The 21045-nt window shown below is 44.2% G+C and overlaps 6 protein-coding genes across 6 annotated transcripts; 3 read left to right on the top strand and 3 right to left on the bottom strand.

Moving 5' to 3' along the window:
* Window positions 1-1684: 1684 nt before the first annotated feature.
* EDB93DRAFT_1255675 (uncharacterized protein) lies at window positions 1685-2405 on the top strand (the record flags this gene model as incomplete). The annotated part of the gene is made up of 6 exons (XM_041453821.1): window positions 1685-1818; window positions 1886-1908; window positions 1964-1997; window positions 2051-2120; window positions 2176-2226; window positions 2277-2405. The coding sequence occupies 6 exons, from the start codon at window positions 1685-1687 to the stop codon at window positions 2403-2405; spliced, it is 441 nt and encodes a 146-aa protein (XP_041302300.1).
* A 2523-nt stretch (window positions 2406-4928) lies between these two features.
* On the bottom strand, window positions 4929-8063 carry EDB93DRAFT_1094597 (uncharacterized protein; the record flags this gene model as incomplete). Its single annotated transcript, XM_041446609.1, has 8 exons — window positions 4929-5518; window positions 5664-5895; window positions 5950-6139; window positions 6193-6398; window positions 6447-6566; window positions 6713-7075; window positions 7133-7669; window positions 7716-8063. The coding sequence occupies 8 exons, from the start codon at window positions 8061-8063 to the stop codon at window positions 4929-4931; spliced, it is 2586 nt and encodes an 861-aa protein (XP_041302299.1).
* Window positions 8064-8668: 605 nt separating this feature from the next.
* EDB93DRAFT_1049783 (uncharacterized protein) lies at window positions 8669-8935 on the bottom strand (the record flags this gene model as incomplete). The annotated part of the gene is made up of 1 exon (XM_041444665.1): window positions 8669-8935. A coding segment is annotated over one exon (267 nt), but the record flags the coding sequence as incomplete, so codon positions are not given.
* Window positions 8936-8971: 36 nt separating this feature from the next.
* On the bottom strand, window positions 8972-9583 carry EDB93DRAFT_1094573 (uncharacterized protein; the record flags this gene model as incomplete). Its single annotated transcript, XM_041446604.1, has 2 exons — window positions 8972-9260; window positions 9345-9583. 2 exons carry the CDS (start codon window positions 9581-9583, stop codon window positions 8972-8974), a joined length of 528 nt encoding a protein of 175 aa, XP_041302297.1.
* A 2224-nt stretch (window positions 9584-11807) lies between these two features.
* On the top strand, window positions 11808-13283 carry EDB93DRAFT_1108232 (uncharacterized protein; the record flags this gene model as incomplete). The annotated part of the gene is made up of 6 exons (XM_041447811.1): window positions 11808-11830; window positions 11878-12131; window positions 12197-12216; window positions 12300-12555; window positions 12750-12972; window positions 13238-13283. The coding sequence occupies 6 exons, from the start codon at window positions 11808-11810 to the stop codon at window positions 13281-13283; spliced, it is 822 nt and encodes a 273-aa protein (XP_041302296.1).
* Window positions 13284-18899: 5616 nt separating this feature from the next.
* EDB93DRAFT_1108230 (uncharacterized protein) lies at window positions 18900-19567 on the top strand (the record flags this gene model as incomplete). The annotated part of the gene is made up of 2 exons (XM_041447810.1): window positions 18900-19429; window positions 19459-19567. The coding sequence occupies 2 exons, from the start codon at window positions 18900-18902 to the stop codon at window positions 19565-19567; spliced, it is 639 nt and encodes a 212-aa protein (XP_041302295.1).
* Window positions 19568-21045: the final 1478 nt, after the last annotated feature.

Here is a 21045-nt window from a genome sequence, read left to right as displayed (position 1 = left end):
AGTATACAAACAAAATCACTGGAGTATTTGAAACAAGATAAGAATTGATTTCCGCTTGCTTAGCAAACACATTGGGCCTACCTCACAAGGTAACAGCATTTTCACACGGATTCCCAATTGATGTATGGCAGATATCGCTCACTGGCTGAACACATTGTCGATCTTTGGGAAGATACTGCCTTTTACCCTCACTCTGACAATTATCCTATAACTGACGGACGTTGACGACATCAAACAGATCGCGCGAAATTGAACAGCAGTACATACATAAGATAAAGGGAGTTAATGGAAGCATCACTCTACAAAAGACAGCTACCGCTGACGGATAGTGAGCCTGAACAGCCGGCACGGCAGCCGCACAGATCTTGAAGGTGTTGAAGAACAAGGTGACGGTGTGCCATAAGAAGAAACTCTGCATCTATGCCAAGGTTTCTGGAGATGAAGGTGGGCTTGCTGAAGACATTAGGCGTAGTCATGTTGTATTGAATTCATACCTGTCTTTGCACCCTCCTGAAGGACAGCGGAGCTGTATCCGTAGACGTCGAATGTGGAAGCTAAAATGGAGGGCCTTTTTCGATTCAAGTTCGGCATGCTTTGCAAACAGCTGACCGTCTGACACATTATTCGCCACTGCCATAAAGGGTACAAGTGACATACAAGGATCCGTTGCAGGTTTGACGGGGCTCGGGTATCAAGTCGTTTAGAGGGATCTGTAGTTGTTATGAGTAAAGTTATGAATCAGGAGGAAAGGGCCGCATCATATCCGCATGGCTCACGTTTTGAGGTCATCCTCGTAATTGTAGTACACGTTGACCCCAGATCCACAACCGGTATTAAGACAGTTCCGAATCGATGCATGGGGATGTGGCGGTATACATGATCCTGAGGACATCCAGAACAGATCGTCAAATGTGTTTTGGTGTCGAAAATCCAAAAGTCGGTTTCCTTGCACGGCCGATCCGAATTCGATTCTGCTCGCGTTCCGAAGAAGATATTTGATTCTTTAGCATGATGGATTACAGACATATTTTATACAAAGAGGTATTAGGTGGTGGAATGAAGCTGACATCCGACACGAGGGAGTGGCATGCGTAGGTGTGGTCGGCGGTGTTGTGCGCGTCCATGAGTTGCAGAAAGGGCGGTTCGATGTCAACTGATTGCCGCCGCGATCACGTGGATGTTTTGGTTCAATCGCGTCCGATCATCATCACCCTGTCTTATCCCATTTTTGACGTTCGGAGCGCTCGTAACACCGGAGAAGTCGAGTGAAAACCAGATCGAGTTCAAGTTGCAATACGACCCTTCTTTACCACTTCATGACTCTACTCCGAACAAGGACCAGCAGATCTCATCAAACGGCATAATGGTTCGAAGTCTCGTAAATCGCTCCTGTATGTCACTTGTACCCTTCACAGTGGCGAATGCTAACGCGTCAAAAGAATCATTTCGTACGTCGACGGACGGACTCTGAAACAATGGTCAGCTGTTTGTGAAGCATGCTGAACTTGACCTGAAAAAGGCTCTCCGTTTCTAGTTTCCACATTCGATCTCTACGGATACAGGGTCGCTGTCCTTCCAGAGGGTGGTATATAACCCGTCGCGTGGACTCAGCAATTATTAGGCCACGTCTGAACGTCGAACGCCAAATTTCTTGTATTTTCAATCTCGAATTCGACTCTACACCATGGATTCAAATGCCTTCGTCAAAAAGCTCACCTTCAAATCCCAGGATCTCGGCGCAGACATCGACCTTCTTCTGACTTTCGACGATCAGCCTATCGGTGAGCTGTACAAGAAGTATTACCCATCGGCTTTTGCGTACGTATATCCTTCATGTCTTCATCTTTGTTGTCGCGCTCACTCGCTGATGTGACTTTTCGAATAGGGTCAGGAGATTTGCGGCCGATGGTGGGTGAATACTATCACTGCTTTGGGCTATCTAAATAAGCACCGACACCTGCAGGCGCTTACCACTGCGAAATTGTGTATCGATCACAGTAAGGGCGACTCGAAGCTTGTGCGAAGAGCTAATTTACGATGAACCCCTCAGACTTGCGTTCACCAAGGTTGTTGTTTCCAACGACGTCATCCAAAGTGCTTCGACCGAGGTTTCTATCAACGTGAGAGTCGGATGGATTCACGAATTTGTCGTTGATCTCACGGACTGCTACTTAGGTTGGGCAATCTACCATTCTAACCCAGAAGGGCGAGGTATACCAATTTTCCGTAAGTACGCCTACTGGCATTATCGATGTCCGTTTGCGAGACAAGCTTAGGATCCCAAAACCGACCCATTGGTGCCGAAGAAGAATATTCAATGTACGAACAGCGCACCATACAAACAGGATATAGGGGTCGGTACGTATAACTGCTATCTCGAGATTTCTCGCGCTACATTCGTATGAGCCCTCCACCGGAGTCTTCAGCATCGATCAGGTTTGAGATATGATCTTTTGGATATTTCCTTTGTGTTCCAATTGTTTACCTCTGACTTTAAATTTGTTCTTGAACGTTGGCTGCTGTCGTGTACTTCAATATGTTTGTGCTCTTCCAATGATTTCGTTACTGTGTCGCAACTCAATTCCGTCTGTTATGTGACTTGTGCCTCCAAAGCGGACGACGATAAGTGGCCGGGCTGCAAAAGAAGTACTGCCTTTCAGCTTTTGCGTATGTGTATCCCTATATCCTTCATCTTTTCATCTGTCATCAATGAACCCATCAGTTCTTGGCGTTGTGGCCTTGGCGATTGTAGACGGATCTAATTCTGCTGCCGCTAAATATGACCATATATACTCCGAGAAACTTGGCTTTTAAATTGAGACTGCTCAATTCTAACACACCAGCAGGCTCCTTGAATCCCAGCCCCACGGTCGAGTCTATACTGACATAATCATACATTAAATAGATTGTGATCATCAGTTAATTGCCATACATGAATCATTGTAATTACCACTTGTAGTGATATATCACTAATGTATGACTCTCAATACCCACAAAAACAGGACAGGGGACCTTGGATGCATTCAGTACCCTTTTGTACCTGTCACATAGGTTTTGTACCTTACTTCTGCTTCCTTGTGCTTACTTATCCTTTTTCATGCCTTTTGTACCTTATTATCCTTCTGTATTTTTACCAAATCCCACCGCGGTTGCCATTTTTCATCAAGTCCAAACATCACGTGATACACAGAAAATTTGATTGAAGTCTGAGCCGCCCACAGTTCTGATTTTACTAACCAGACATTTTATATAACATATGCTGACAAATTTTATATTACAACACCAGCAGGACAATTTTTGGCATTTTAGAAGCTTGTGTATGAGATCAAGAATGTAAAATAGCTAAATAAGTAGAATATGAGACCTAGTTGTATCACAAGATGAGCTCGGAGAGTTGGAACAAGTCAAACATGTTGCTTTCTAATGGTTGTTATTTAGTACATGACTGATACATGACTGATATATCACTCACTTTGCAGATGCTCCATGAGTCAGAGACTTTGGCCGCTTCTTCGATGCTGAATTCTCTTTGCCGATGGAGTCAGCAACCTCATTGCAGGTTGACTCCTTGCGCTCTTGTTTTGGTCATCCCAACGCAAGGGACTCATTGTAGAGACTCACATCTCCACAGACACTTCTCTCAAATTCTTCCACTTCCCTCACAAACTCCAGCTCTAATCCAAAGGATATGTCTTGCGCAATAGTGCACTATATTTTATTCACCTATGATTCCCACATATCTGAATTAGTAAAGTGGCCTGACCGCACTCTCTCTGTCACTTAATTAAGCTTATTTGCATTGGTATCGAGCACCGGCAGTGCGCCCCAGCTCTTTCAGTCACTTGTGAGTGTTTTCTCAAACAGCCTTGACTTCTCTTTCCGGTACGTCTTTCCCAGGCCAATTTTGGCAGTCACGCTGACGCAAACACCTGCCAAACAACGTGCTCACCGTCTACCGTGATGAGCTCCCACCTCCTGCCAAATTTCACCATTTCTTCCAGCATTTTTTGGCAGTACACGCAGACTATAGACCTATCTCTATTCCTCCATCAACGGACTGAATCTGGCTCTGCTTCCTGCACACATGGCCCCCCGCAACAAATCAACAAGGTAACGTACAAAACTTTATAACCTGCTCATTGCTGCTAATGCTCACTACAGTGACTATACATTATCCATACTCTGTACACGAAGACTATACACCCATCTCTGTTCCTACATCAACGAACCAGATCTGTCTCTGCTTCCTGCACATATAGCCCCCGCGACAAATCAACCAACTCTGGGAACATGTTCAACACTGTCGCAGTCTTTGGCTCTTTAATTTGACGGTATGACGATGGCACGAGTACTTCAGCGCTCTGTGTGAGGGACCTTGTAGATTCTTGGGGCAATTGGCTAAGTACGGAGGCTTGATACATAGACAGCGAGCTTGTACTACTTCAGACAGGATGAGCCAATGAAATGAGTATATTGCCAAGTCATTCTAGATGTTTTCATGATCGGATTCAACATGTGCGCTACTCTTTTTTGAATGCAAGTCTCCTTCTTTGTTGCCCTGCACTGTGTGTGTTCCCTCGTCTCTAACTCTGAGTATATTATCTACCTATTCTAGATGTTTTCATTATCGGATTCAACATGTGTGCTACTCTTTTTCGAGCGCCGAGTCCCCTTCTTTGTTGCCCTGCACCATGTGTGGTTCCTTGACTCTAATCAGATTGGCCTTTCTCAGTCAGTTTCCGAGCGTGTTTCGAACGTAAGCTGCCAGCAGGTGAACCATCTGCAGTTCGCTTACTGTTGGTTGCTGTGACAAGAACTGGTGCTTCATCGGGCATTGGAAGAGGAGTAGGCATGGGAGGAGTGGGAGGCAACTGCACTATGGGAGGTCCATTGTTAGAAGCGGCTGAAATACAACATCAACACATTGTTTACACTAGAGTAGAGATATATTTACCATGATCAAGTGCACGAAGAATGGGATCCACCATTTCATTTGTAATCGACGAGGGGCGCATGTAAGGCTCTGACGAAGCCGCAGTGGGTGTCATGGGAGCAGGTGTGATATCATAATCTGCAGATTGTTCAGACTCAAACACACTGGATGGTGGCGGCATTGATGTCCAAGTGTTGGCCATTGGTGACTGAGTCAAATGGGGAGTAGGAATGTCGGATGATGGTGGTGGCAGTGATGTCCAAACATTGGTCGTTGATGACTGTGTTGAATCAGGAGCAGGCAAGTTGGATGGCATTGGGGGCTCGAGGTCAGGAGTGAGTATCTCACCATCATTGATAAGACGCTGTTGCTCTTTGGCTTCTTGTGGTGTGATTTTTATGAACTTACATGTATTGGCCTGAATCGCAAGGACCACATTCTCGAGGCTCTCGATACCGCCTTTCAGGTCAGATGGATTGGCCCATTTAGGGTGGTTCCACCCTACAAGCTTGACGTGGTAGTGTTGGACAAGATCATTATAGCATTTGAACTCCATTACCGCTGAGGGATTATTTGTTACTTCACCTGCAATGAATCAGTGGATAATTTTAAACACAAAAAAGGGGGGCTTACAAAGTGATGCACGAATACCATTTCAAATGGCAGTCTTCGCATTAGAAACATGCTGTCGATGATTAGCAGCCACATCTAGATTACAACAAGGTTAAACCATGTGTATAGAAAAAAATAGTTAAGTACGAACTCATAATGAGGCCATTGGCCAGTATTGTGCTCTCAAGGTTGGTTGCCAGTTGCGCGATGTCCTTATGTAGATATAAAGGAACAAAGTGTTCAGCTGTGGGGCTTGTGAAGAATGCCTTTGGCACCATGGTGAAGTTGGAAACACCACGAACCATAACGATGAAGGCTTCAACGCCAACACATTCCTCGAGAGCTTCAAGCTGCGTGAAGTATTAGTCAAACAGACAACCAAAGGTAAGGCAGCGAGTACACACCTCTTCTCTCACCAACTGGAAGTTCCGGGAACATTTAGCAGCCCGTGATCTAGTGGTGATGTTTGGAGGACGATCCCGAGAACTCTTCTTGACTTTGTCAAAGTCAATTATAAGCTGCGCCTTCTCCTCAGTGGTAAGTTGGTGGTACTCGGTTTCGTCCTTTGCAAGATTGGCGATGTTTGACTTCTCACTGAAGCTTTTGTCTAGAACAGCCATAGTTAGCGACAAACACAGTAGTTGTACTATGAGGAAAACTTACTGGCATTGTTCTGGATGCCTTTGAAGTGCATATAGGCATACCAGGCACTTGTCTTGTTGCATTTGCGGTGGTGGACAACAGAACCAAGCGATAACCTCTCAAGGTAGCAGCATCGAGGTTGTTTGAACTTAGATGCCAAATCTGTGGCCTTTGCATTAATGTAATTGAGAACGGCTCGAACCTGTTGGTCCTCGTCAAGGCATTTAGCCCGTCATTGCTCTGTTAGTTGCTGACGTACTTCTTTCGATACTTTGACATATAGGGCGCGTGTTCGAGGAACTAACCGGCGAGGATTGTGCGAGCGAGCAGTTCCTGGGAGCACCATCACAGTAATTCTGACAGGGAATGAGGTAACAGGCTGAGAGGTTGAATAGCATTTTAAACAAATCATACAAGGCCAGATTAAAAAAAATGTTACAAAAAGTATTATGAGAGTGACACCTAAGAATCAGTCAACATAGCATTTGCAATAGCCTCCACGTGCTCCTCCGAGATCTCAGCGACCTCCTGCAATTTCAAAAACCACTGCTTCGGAAGGTAATCTTTGCCGATTGATATGCAGACCCGATGAAAATGATCTGGGTAGCCTAGCTCTTCTAGGACTACCTCTGTTTCATTCCCAAAAGGAACAAGCGCCAGCATACTATAATGCCACGAATCAGATGGGGACCTAGCAGTGATCGACATGGGTGTGGGTAATTCAAAGGATGTGCTTTTGCTCCTCATAGGAGTTGTAGGAGGGTAATGTCTCCAGGCCTGGTCACTTGTTGAAGCAGGGTAACATTTATCATCACTGTTTGACGGAGGGTAACATCTCTCAGCCTGGCTACTGCTTGAGGACTGGTTGAAAACAGCAGGGGTTGTTGGCTGAGTGACCAATTAGATGATAGTTCCACTGGGAAAACAAACTTAAATTTACCTGACGTGCACTGTGATCCTGTGCTGATACGACAGCCCTCCTACTTGGTCCCTCTTTGCGGACCTGATAACCCTTGCTCTCCCGAGTATGCAATAATTGGATCTGAGTTGGCTTCCACGTAATTCTGCTGTCGTAGGATGGCATATATGATAAGATATTGGAGGAGGACGTCCATAAAAAGTGAAATGTGCCGATGATGGTGAAATAGGTGAGGGAATAAGAGGTGCAATTTCAACTTGTTTGCCTTTCGATGTTGTCTTGCCTTTTGAAGGTGTTTGAGAGACTGGGCCGCTGCCTTTCCAATTGTTGTGAATACAATTTTGTGCGAAGGCTCGGGCCAAAGGTGTCGCATAGTCAGCGATGAAGAGTTGAGAGATTTGAGCGACGACCGAGTGAAGCTCACGATGCTCCGAGAGCACTTTGGGATTGATATAGACTTCAGCCTTGAGGTTCTCAGGAGAGATGTCTAAGGATGGAGGTGTAGCGCCAGGATGATGCAGGACAATTGTTGAACCACCTGTCAACCTATCTAAAGTGGTGCACTGAACATACAGTTCAGTGGAAGGAAAGGTCTGAATAGGAGATGACACTTGCCAGGTCAAATATAGTTTGCAATATCTGCTCTGCATGAATCGCTTGAGCCCGCCAATTATTTATCCTCTGCTCCTCTGTAGCCGTCTGAGATTTAGAAAACCCAGTGAGATAGTGTTCGCTAGTAAGTGGATGAAAGCCTTTGTTCTGCTCTAGATGCCCGTCATCATTGTGAAATCCATGAGTAACCAAAGATAATAGTGCTGAGTTCCAGTGACGGTCGTATCCAGCAATTGATTGAAGATATTCAGGGCAAGGAAATAGAACCTTGCACTCTTCAAAGCTGCCAACTGTAGGAGATCTGTTGTATGTAGAGGACTTCCAGTCTAACAGGTTAGAGGACATGATGGACGATGACTGAGATCAGCCTTAGGTTGCAATGAGGCAATGGCATTTGTAAGATGCAGCGTGACAAATATGTACTAACTCAGACAGTATGCTAATATCAAGTGGGGATTTACAATGCAGATTTGTGGTATATAATTCAGTACTTGATAGAGTGAGTCACTGTATCATTACAGCACAATATAAGTCACAATCCATTGTTGCAGTGCAAGCACTGCAACAATAGAACAACTTAATATTGTGCTGTAATGATACAGTGACTCACTCTATCAAGTACTGAATTATATACCACAAATCTGCATTGTAAATCCTCACTTGATATTAGCATACTGTCTGAGTTACTGAATTCAAATATGTGCAGCGCTCCAGATGTTTCATTTTCATGGTCCAATGACACAATCCAGCAAAGGCATATTGCAATCTATTACAAAACAATGGTATTACTATTCTGCAAGTTCTAAGTCCACACGGTGATGATCTAGTCCCTCAATGTAAGCTTGTACGTCTTCCAACTGTTGCCCAAGCTCTGTGTCATCTCCATCTCCGTCCTCTCTATCCTGTTCATGTGGTACAGCTTCATAGGGATAAGCACACACAACATCAACCCGACCTACACGAGTGCCAGGACTCTTTGGCCCACTGTAACCAGGAAGCTGCATAATCTGCGGCATGCGCCAAATGTGACGTGCATTGATGGACCAAAGCTGTGTCCAGCAACGCCGGAGTTCGGCTGCAAGGGGTGGGTCATTGGACAGAAGTTGTGCGATGGCGCAGGGATAATCAATGGCATCATCTTGCATCTTTGTGAGTAATCGTCCAACCTTGACATTCAGCCGACGAATCTCTTCATTAGCACGCTGGTGCTCAAAATATTGCGAAGACAAGTGTTAAAAATGTGAAATGTATTGTCAAGCCTTACCTAGTCCACTCATTTGCAACTTAGTCAACTCAAGCAGACACATGATGATAAGACGTTCAACGTCGTCTACAGCCTTGTGGAACAGCCGATTGGTAATGCATGATTGTGCCTTGATCCGCTCTGGGTGGTCTGGACCCCATCTCAAGTCAAGGGCCATTTGATGTTCATAATTGATGACAACCTCGAGCTTCTGATCATGTTTGTTAATAGCATGTGAATGACAGCGGCGTATGTCACCAGATTCCCTTGTAGAATAATTGACCCGTAAATCAAGGGTACTGAACTCCACATGCACGGATTCATATGAATGCCTTACATAATATTAACATCAGTTTCTGTGTGCGGCTGAACAAAAAACTTACTGAGCCTTGTCATACTCATTCAATGCTTTTACATAGTCAATTTCAATGCTGGATTCTTCCTTCTTGCGTGCAAGGCATTGTAAAACCTGGTGCTCGTCCTTGAGATCATCTTCGAAGTTGGGCTCGAGGGCAGCATTTGACGCATGGAAGTTGGCGAGGAATATGTTTGTTGTAGAGATAATTGTCAGTGCTTGGACATAATTATTATAAATGAAGTCAGCTACATTCAGCGTTAGCATGGACCCTGCAAAAATGATGTGATGTACATAGGGCTGCATATTTGTCCAAATCAGCAAAAGAGAAATGTTTTTCAAGATAGACATCAAACGCAGTGCGCATCTGTTCGGCTAGGTGCCGACGATAACAAAGCTAGGGCAATCTAAGAATATGTACAAGAGGGTGACAAAACACTCACGTCATGCATGAAACAAAGCATCTTTGCTGCAGCGTGAATACTGAATCTTGGGCATACCCGATGACTTTGTCGGAACACGTCAAGGGTACGAATGGTAATTGCAACCGTTGGGCAAATAGGTGAACTGCCTATGCAGCCGTAATGAAGTAAGGACACATTGATGAATGGAGAAAGGGATCTAAAAGTTTGGACATGACGCTCTAAGAGAACATTAGATGTGCGAACATTACTGTAATAGACAGCATACCAAAAAGATCAACAACTTCAATGGTAAAATTCTCTGACTCGTTGTCAGAGATTGGAGGCGGAGTGCAGTCTTGCTTGTATGCCAAGAAAGCATCTGTGAGATCATCGTATTGTGATGCCCACTCTGCAACTTGATGTGCCACTCGTCCGCTGCAATTGCGGGTGTCAAGTCGTCTATTCATCAATTTAGTAAGAGGAGATCGTATGCAGAGATAGACAAAGTAATACCGTGTTTTCGTCATTGTAAGTGTCTCGAGCTCCTGGTAGAGTGAAATTCTATCTCCAGCATGGCTGACCCATGGCTGACTGAGAACCCTTCCTCGCCAGGAGGAGGGACCATAGAATCTACATCCATGAAATAAGTTGAGAAGTTAGTGAGGTCAAAATTGTCAGATGGTGTTTGCAATGTCATGCTTGGTCCACCACTCTCTGCACTTAACAAATGCTCGCGCTCCACCAAAGAAAGTTCTAAGAGATGGCATTAGGAGAAACATAATGGAAGTATGAATGGGACATACTTTTGAGGAGAGCAGAGTGCACTTCATGTGCGTCCTGTTCACGTTCACGAATGACTCCAGCATGCAGTGTTTTGACTTTTCCCCCGCCACCAACATGAACAATGCATTGTCTTGAAACACCATCCAGGGAATTGAAACTGGCAGGCATGGGGAACAGAGGTGTGTAGTGAGCGTTAGCAGCAATGAGCAGGTTATAAAGTTTTGTACGTTACCTTGTTGATTTGTCGCGGGGGGCTATGTGTGCAGGAAGCAGAGCCAGATTCAGTCCGTTGATGGAGGAATAGAGATAGGTCTATAGTCTGTGTGTACCGCCAAAAAATGCTGGAAGAAATGGTGAAATTTGGCAGGAGGTGGGAGCTCATCACGGTAGACGGTGAGCACATTGTTTGGCAGGTGTTTGCGTCAGCGTGACTGCCAAAATTGGCCTGGGAAAGACGTACCGGAAAGAGAAGTCAAGGCTGTTTGAGAAAACACTCACAAGTGACTGAAACCAGCTGGGGTGCACTGCCGGTGCTCGATACCAATGCAAATAAGCTTAATTAAGTGACAGAGAGAGTGCGGTCAGGCCACTTTACTAATTCAGATATGTGGAAATCATAGGTGATTTTATTTTGCAGATTCCATGCACAGCCACTCGCATCTCGCGCGCACCGCATGTCCGCCCTCACATCATCTGCATACTCATCTGTCTGTCCTCCCCATGTCCTTAGATGTTCATTGGTGCGTTTTCTCACTATATTCCCATTTTGACTAATTTTTTTCCATCGCTAATGCTCAGGTTTGCACTTCGCACGCAGCCAAGACCCTGTTACATACTTCATGTACTATTTATAGCCTGTTCAGCTCGCTAATTCGGACCTGTGTGCCTAGTGACGCTTGGTTATTTTACACATACTATCCCTCTACTCTATATTCTGGGTTGATTTTCCACCCACTTTCTCTGTGTCCTTAGATACAAGGGAATTTTACTTGTTGATTGCAGTGACTATCTAAGTCTTGCGCATTAGTTGTCCGCCCTTCACCTTAGCATCAGCCAACCTTAGTTGGGGTGTTAACAGTAGTCTCGCTTCATCTCTCTCTCATCTCGTTCGCTCATCCTTACTTTGCACTCGCTCGCGCGCACTACCTTCGTGTTGCACATCTTGCCCTTTGCCTTTTGCACTCACGTGTCTGCCTATCATTTATCGCATTGCTCCCGCCTCGCCTTGATGTATGACTTGAGGTACTGGGCCTTGTCATGACAATGTTTTATATATGAGACTTTTTGTTGTGCTACAGTATATAATGTATGAGTACTACAAGAACAGGTGCCTGCAATGCCATTTTAAATAACTTTGCCACTGATATTTTGTAGCTCATCCACGGTCCTGTCACCCACCAGGGACAGGCTTCTTTTGCATAATATCAAGATTGTATTTGATATGGTTGACGTCACCACGTATACATCTTGTTCCATTCAATTCCATGTCAGTGCTGTCAACCACCGGCCTCTCTCAGCGGCATTCATCAACGGAGGCAGAAACTTGGTGGCGCCCGATGGCTATGGAAAGCTTTTCTTCTGGGAATCAGCTTCTGCCAATTTATTGTGGTCAATTGAATCAGGATGCTGTAAGTGTTAAAACTTCCTTCAATGGAAATTCTGTGCAAATATATACTAATGTCTTCATGCGCAGCAAACATACAGGCTCTGGCAGTAAGTCAAAGCTTCAATAATTTTGTGTGCACCTTGTGATGATATTTGTGCGGTTCTGTAAGACACCGACCATAGATATACAGGTTTGCTCTCTGGCGTTTTCTGGAGAGTTTATAACAAACACAAATGAAGACTGTCATCATGTCGTATTTGTCTGGCAACTCACCCGTGAGACATGTACTCAAGCTTTGGACATATGTAGTGCTTACAGATCTTCCTTAGAGCCTGGACTATTGGAATCTGAATTGCGATCTCAAGACAACCACTGTGTAGAGAGCCTGCAGCCATTGCTCTACGTCGCATTGGCACGCCAGACCTGTCGTGCAAGCAGTGATGAAGGTAGTCATCAGGATCAAGCCAAGCATGATGCACTGTTCATACTTCCCTAGAATTAAGCTGGGACACAAGTCATACAAACAGATTTTATTGAACCTTGGCTCACTCATACTGACATGTCCCCTTTATGTGGCGTCCGCATGGGTGTGTCGCTTACATTACATGTTTCTTTTCACCTGTAACTTATCTCTATCCAGATCCATGCATTCAGGATGGTCCCATACCTAATCACCACAAGCCAACACATACGTCGGATGCATGCAAGATAGAAGAGCTTGATTCAAATCCTCAGCGCAAGGATCCAGCACCCCTGTTGTCTAGCCTGCACGTTGCGGCACAATGCATCCCTATCCCTATGAGTGGGATGATCCCAGATGATGAAGATTCTATGCCTAAATCTCCATTGATCATGGGCGTCAAGTCAGTGCTAGCTGTTCAAACAAGAGAAGTGTTTTTAGGATCTGGCAGGTTGGCAAATTGGATGGTTCTCCATGAGAAGAGGCATCAATGCACGCCCATGATCTGTAGGGCATTGTCCAAGGTACTAACTTATCTCACATGTTTGAGTGCTTTGATGATCTTTCTGTGTCCGGTGGAGGGTTACATCGAGGCTCGATCCAGCCTTGGGGCTACTAATTACAGGTGTCATACGAGTCTGTTATCTGATGTCCTTAATCTTACCTAGACTTAGTAATAGCATACACTATGTCAACACGTCCCTACCAATGTAGGGTCCATTGCACTTGGCCCTGATATGCAGCGCTATCAGTCCAGCTTACCGTATATAAGCCTGTTTTTGATGACTCGCTTCTACTGGTAGTGACCCTCTGCATCCGTCAAATCAATGACCACCTTCACAGTGGATCCAGTTAAGTCGATATACTCTTTGAATGTACAAGTAGAACTATGGGCACACCTGTGATCATACATGAATAATAGCTCACTCAATTAACCTACCGATGGCATATTGCATTTTTGAAAGCATGGTACAAGCGAATTAGATGTGATTGTTGGCTAACAAATTGGCAGCAAAGAGGGCATTGAGGATGCCGCTTCAGCTGAGAATTAATGCATATAGCACAAAACAGATGTCCTAGTACACTTTTTTGTTAGTGAGATCAGGTTGCAACTTAGCTGAGACAAAACAAACAAACCACATGGTGTGACCAAGGGTATCACTGTTGCGTCATCAAATTTGAGATGACATACAGGACATGTAGACATGGTGATTGGCTGATTGGTATATATCTGTAGGCTCTATATATATACAAACACCTGGATGTCACTGAATGTAAATATTTATGATCTTATAAGTGTCTTACATGCATGGGAGAGGCGCAACTCTATTGCATTTTCAAAATCTGGGATGAACCAGCGACTATAATAGTAGGAGGCCGTGCTACTGCTTAGTAATTACAGCAAACAAGAGTCATCCTTTGCTTGGCCAAATTCCAATACGATACAAATCCCTCCATAACACTATATTTCACCGGAACTCATCTCTCAGGTTTGCAACATGCTGAGCCAGATCCTTTACATTCAGAGTCTATGTCACCTGTCTGAAGGGGATAGCAAACAACTCAACTTATTAGTACTTGGAGGAGGGTTTACTTTATAGTGCTCGAGGATGTCGATATGGTTTGTTTAATCTTGTTCTTTTTGAGACCCTCTTTAAATTATTAGCTGTGCCTCCGCAGACTTTGTAGCAATCTTCAATTGCAGTGCTCTTAACCTCACACTCCACCACCAGATGGGCATTGTGAGATAAAAATACCTGGATGATTTACTCGACTATTTCCGTCAGAGATGGTAACTCAATCACAGCTCTGGACTACATATCTGGTACTAGTCTCATTGTGGTGTCTGCATGGCCACCAACTAGCAGCCCATACGGCCTTTGGTTACTCTTTTGGCAGGTTCAGCATGATGCGCAGAATGTTCATACATCGGGTACTAGCGTATTCCACCAGATGTATTTCCACAGGTAAGACAGGTCTTTCTTGTGCCTGAATGCACTAATAATGAATGGACTTGGTCTATCAGCAGTTTGCATAGTTTTTGCTCTCCCACCAGAATGTCTGGGATGCATAGCAGTTTCCCATCCTGCAGGTGCAACCTCAGAAGTCCGTGCTGCAGGACAAAATTCTTATAGGACTTAGGTGCGTCCAGGATGGTCTTGAAGAATGGATCTTCCTCATACCCTTTAACTTCAGACAGCATTGCCTCCTTTTCAGGGCATGTTAATGGTTTGGAGTGGTGGCTTGGTCAGCCCTTCTTTCACAGATGTTGTCGTCTGGTATGGCTCAGGCTCAGGGTTTGGCTCCTTTAGGTGCACCCCTCCCTCCTTTCCTTTGACAGGACCCTTAAGGATGAAACGATCGTGCATCCGCCATGCAAATTCAGCCAAAGTCTCGGGTCGACTGGTTTCCACGGGTTCAATGGGTTGTCAGACCCATGGGTGTCATGCAGCAGGGCTGATGGGTAAGCCTGTTGCTTTGTATCAACTCCATTTCTCAGTATCTTAGCAGCATGCTGTATGATGACACGCACTCACTGTGCAACCACCTCATATCTGCTATTCTTACTATGGGAGAAGTGTACCATATCTTCCACCATCAACTTCTCATGGACTACGGGTAGCAGTTGATGTCCCTTGTGTCGTTATTGGTTTTATTCATGATGCATTTTTTTTCCTCAATAGTCATCTGGGAGGACCCTCTCATCTCACACTCTGGGAAAGACGTGACTGCCTCCTTTTTCGGCAGCATTTATGCCCACTCTCGTGTGGCACATAATGTGTGTACCATGTTTCTGCTTGCTGTCCTAATGATGGTAATGATTAATGTTGATCCTCGTCAGCCGATACACGCTCCATTACATAGCTTCTTGTGATGATGCTTGTGGGCATCCTTTAGTCAGTTGTACGTGCTGATGAAGGGGAAGTCTGGCAGGTCATTGAAGGGTTGCCCAAGGGCCGAGGAAGATGAAGGTTAACACGGACCATGTCATTATTCTGGACATTGGTAAGAGGATCTCATTTTGCACGACATGTAGGCTGATTTGTGGTTCATGTTAGCTACTGATGACCGAAATCTTGGTCTTGACTCCACATTCAGAGCCGATTTGAATCCTTGCTATGTTTGCTAGGTTGTCAAGCCATGCTGAGTTTCAGAGGTGTGCAGAGAGCTCACATGGAAGTCACCGCACAGAATGAATACATGGCTGGCAATAATCATGACCCTAGCACACTTTGATAGAGAAAATTACACGGGGAGATGGAACCATCTTATTCTGTTATGCAGGATGAATAGCATTACTTACGCAGGGCCTAGTAATATAATGTATCCTATTGCTAATGGGCAGGAAAATGAGAATATTTGTGAAAGACATGGCCGGTGTCACTCAAATTTAAGTCCTCGAGGACAAACATTGACCTTGGTAGATCAAGTAAGTATCTGGGGTCTTCAGCCTTTTCTTACCCTTTCACCAGTGGCAATTTTCGACAATGAATCCTATTGTCAAAGGCAAATAAAAGGGTATCATTTTCTGAAGCGAGTTGCAACGGTAGATAATGTACCCTTTAAATGCTCATCCTAGGGTTAGATAATAACATACTTTGTATGTCGCATATATGTTAGCCTTTCCATCTGCTAAAAATAATATAAACAAGCCTAGCCTTTAATCAACCCAGATGTTCTTGGATATTGCAAGGCGAAGATTGATCATCTGTTTGCATACAAAAGACCAATGTGTTGATACCATTCTGAATCTTAATACTTCTGACATCTCTTTTGAGAAAAAGTCTAAGGTTCACCCACAGCATCTCGGTTGCAAAGAATTAAATTTAGCACATTCCTCAAAGGCAGCCTTTCAGTTACCTGTCAGTATCAAATATTTGGAAACCTCCCGCCAGTCCTTTTCTGCATGTGTATCTTAACCTATGCAAATAAAAGTTTTGTTTCTGTTAGACATGCCAGTTGGAAGATGATGTCGCTTGAAATAAATGCTTTGTAAATTGACAGTCCATATAGTCATAATGATACATCTAATGTATTGTAATGACCAAGAAAAATAGGATACATTAATGAGGTGAACGAGCAGGTGCTTTTGAGCTACCACAGTGATGTATCCATGAGGAGGATCCCATTCCGCTTCTTACCACTTTAGGTTATGTATCCGATACATTGCTGTTAGGCTATCATTACTGATGTATCTGTTTGCCGGATCATATGAGCGTGGTTTTAGCTGATGTATCTAATACATAAGTGACTGTTAGGCTACATACTGACTATCCTACTGATGTATCCATTTGGCAGATCATATGAGCATGGGTACTTCCGGGTCCTTGTACTAATCCTTCACCGTTTTAGGTGATGTATCTGATACATTACTGTTAGGCTATCATACAGACTATCCTACTGATGTATCCGTTCGGCGGATCATACAAGCACAGGTACTTCCAGGTCCTTGTGCTCATCCTTCACCGTTTTAGGTGATGTATCTGATACATTATTGTTAGGCTATCATACTGACTATCCTACTGATGTATCCGTTCGGCAGATCATACAAGCGCGGGTGCTTCCAGGTCTATGTACTCATCCTTCACCATTTCAGGTGATGTATCCGATACATTGCTGTTAGGCTGTCATAGACTAATCACTCATATTAATTGTGTCTGATCGTCCCTGACTGGTCAACCAATTGAAGGAATAGAGACAGAATCTTAAGCTGGTGGAGACAACTTTGTGTTGAACAGAACACAGGGCCATCAGAGCTCCAGAAAGCAATTACAAAAGCCCTGCGTAGCTATGACTCCGATGAACATGAAGATGAAGATCAGCTGGAGACATTAGGCAATTCTAGTGAGGAGAACGATGACGACACACCATATGTCATTTTATAAATAGAAAGTAAAATGAACATGAAATTAATAACCCACAGATACAGATCGGATCTTCCGGAATGTCTGCTTGCTATAAAAAGGATCAAAGACAACATGTTGTCGTTGATTGATGAACCTTGCACATTCACTGAGGCACTCTTGCTTCAGTTTGTAAAAAGCATTACATACACAGATGACCGCGCTGACGATGGTGATCAAACCATTGTCCCGGATATGATAGCCAAGGTCTGACACTTACTCAATCAAGCCATCCCTGTTCAAGACAAAATCCATAATTTCTGTGGTTCCTTAGCAGCTGAGTTTAGTGCTGCTAACTTTGATGTAGAGGGGATTTCAGAACTCTGCGTTGCTCACTCTATGGGGGAGTTAATGTATCAGAAGGGTTATCATCTCTGAGTCTTTCCATTGAGTGGCCTCTGTACAATTGTAAATCATCTAGTATATTTTTGCACCAATGTAACTTGATTTCACCGCATGTGACAGTGGACATGGCTCTTTTTGATTCCAGATGGTCTTGAGCCCATGATATGCTGACAAATCATATGACATTGCCTGCCAGTGGCATAAGAAACTTTGGACCCATATGACATTGATGCCAGCCCAACTGCACCTCAACCGTGAAAACAAGATGATTCGTTTTTTTGTTCCAAAATTTCATCTTAAGGCCCATATTCAATCATGTTAAACGGCATTCTCATTCAACTTTGGGAAGGATGTCGGATGCACGGATGGGGAAGTGCCTGAGAGAGGGTGGGCAAATATTAACCGTGTGGCATCAAGTATCAAGGAAATGGGGCCAGGAGCACGCCGCAATACATTGGACAACCACTTTTCAGACTGGAACTGGAAAAAAGTAACGATACTTGGTGGGTTGGTGACTGGACTGTTTCATTCTCATTCTCACGGAATTGCAGGGCAAAACATGCTCCACAAAATCAAAGAAGCTTCATTGAGAAGAGCTTGATGAACTACAACAATCAATTCCAGCATCATCACTCTCTGTTTGGAGTCAGAGATTGAGGCATGGGAGGAAGACAACACATGGCCAAACCCATTTGAGAGTAGGGTTGTCCATGAGCTTTTCTCTCTATTGATTTATTCTGAAACTCAATTACATTGGACAGCCATGACTCAAGATGCTATACGCCGCCAGCTGGCTGAAAAGGAGGCTACAGACTTACAGGCTAGTGTAGATGTCTCATTACACACTGACATCTCCCCTAGTGTCCTCATCGCATTGGGTATTGACTTACAAGATCAGCAGTGAGTATTTCAATATTTGCGGGAACCTCCTCTCATGAACGAAAAAAATAGATGGTGTTTGGCTGCAGACATTTCTGCTTTGGGTCAGCATGCGACCGACACACAAAATACCAAAATATATAATCAAAGCAACGCTCTGCAATGTTGACTGGACAATTGGGCTCAAATCCAAGTTCTTTACATGCCTGCAGTTGCTCTGATCCGAGCCACAGAGGAAATCCATCATTCTGAAGGCATTGCAGCACTCAAACCAGAGCAATTTCAGCTCTGGTTACCATCCCAGCTTGCATCCCATGACCCACACCTTCCCTGCGACAAAAAACTTCATGAATGTGAATGGGAACTCCGGTATGCCCAAGCCCATGATGCATTTAACAATGTTCGACAGCACATTCGCTTATTTGCTCACCTCAACACATTCAAGACAGCAAATATATGTGGTCAATGTGCCTCCACTCATGCGCGCACCGCTCTCAATCACACGATTGAAAAGAAGCATGCTAGCAAGCATAAATATCATGCTGCTCACGATGCACTCATTGCCCTTGCTCCCTTACTCAGAAAGGTTGGCCGGACTGATATCTTACGCCCTCTTGGAGTAACAGATATGAGGCCTATGGGTGACTTCATTCAAGGACAATCTGAAGGTACTCGTGATATACTGTGGATATGGAAGACACCCGGAGTGCTGCAAGACAATACTTTAGGACTGTATGTATCACAATATCACTATTTGAAAGCTGCGAAGTTGACGGATGGCTGACAGGTCTTCGCATTGAGTGGTGCAAGGCAAGAGTGCAAGAGGCACGTTGGTCCGAAGAATTGCTGCTGTTGCTTGAAGAGATGTAGAGGGTGCTGACCTTCTTAGCCTGGCAGGGTAAATGGTGGTCCAGACTGGCTTCGGCATGTCATTTAGAGAGATCAGCAGATAGTGAAGGATCTGCCACTTCAGTCAACCCCTTAAATAGACCTCTTAGGTCTATGTGTTTGTGGCTAGCAAAGGACCTAGTGGGTGTGTTCTAGAATGGTATTCCCAGTATTTTACTCTATGTACTGGGATATCCCAGTCCACACTGAAGCAAGTATCTGGGCCATCCCAAGGACCTATCTGTGATCTTTCCCAATCCCAACTGGGATCACTCCAGCATGTCTCTAGGAAAGTCCCAGGGCATTTATTAGGTGGGCTTTCCCATCATAAATAGGGGTAATAGGGGTCCTTTTTCAAACAATTTCGGGACATTGGAATCCACAATTCTGTACAATCATGGGAAGTAGTGGTGGATATGTACATCTGTAAAGTAATTAGTACAGACATAAAATAAATTCAGGCCCTTGAATGATAGCACTAATGCAGCCTAGATAACTTAAACACATGTATTGCCAAATTACTTATACACTATATAGCAAAAACAGTGAATAGGTACATTATGTGGCCAGTACTGCCAAATGAATAATGTGTGCTTACAATAGTGTATTGCACCACTAAAGACTCTCAATACAATGGACACCTATATATTCTAGCTATTTGTGAACAGTTTTTGAATGTCAATGCTGCACACTTTGAGGCATAATTTTCAAATTGCCCAAAATAGGGTGTTTTGGGCTCTCCCACTTGTCATTCTATTGGCGACCAGGCCTTCCCACCAACCCTGTCCACACCATTTGGGCTCTCTCACCTATCATTTTATTAGCAACTGGGTGTTCCCACCAACCCTATACATATTATCTGGGCTCTCTCACCTGCCATTTGATTAGCAACTGGGCCTTCCCACTAACCCTATCAACACCATTTGGGCTCTCCCATCGACCATATATATGTTATCTGGGCTCTCCCGCCTATCATTATATTAGCAACTAGGCCCTCCCACTGACCATATACACATCATCTGGGCCCTCCCACCTGTTATTATATTAGCAACTGGCCTTCCCGCTCACCCTACCAACACCATTTAGGCTCTCCCACCTGTCATTCTATTAGCAACTGGGCTATCCCACAAATCCTGCTCAGTGTCAAAATTAATTAGTTGTCACACATAACATGCATAGATTTTTCCCCTCCAAAATCAGTGCAGGTGGTGTTAATTCAGAGTATTTACAAGTCATGTGATGCATATATTTTCGCTGGCAATGAAAGTCTTCATCAATTAACTCGAGATATATATTATCAATGCAGTTACTATGGCCTTATAATACCATATAAGTAGCACCCTTGGTATTCCTGCTTGTCCGTGCAAAAAAATAAGAGTCTATGTGGGAGGTGACCAACTGCCCTGGCGAGATAATTCACCATATAATCATACCAGGGTTAGTCCAACAAATACATCGGA

Source organism: Suillus bovinus (assembly GCF_016758785.1).
Source record: "Suillus bovinus strain UH-Sbo-P2 chromosome Unknown EDB93scaffold_99, whole genome shotgun sequence".
In the NCBI taxonomy this organism is placed as follows: Eukaryota; Fungi; Basidiomycota; class Agaricomycetes; order Boletales; family Suillaceae; genus Suillus; species Suillus bovinus.
The sequence above is the reverse complement of the archived record's forward strand: the minus strand, read 5'-3'. Positions and strand labels throughout refer to the sequence as shown.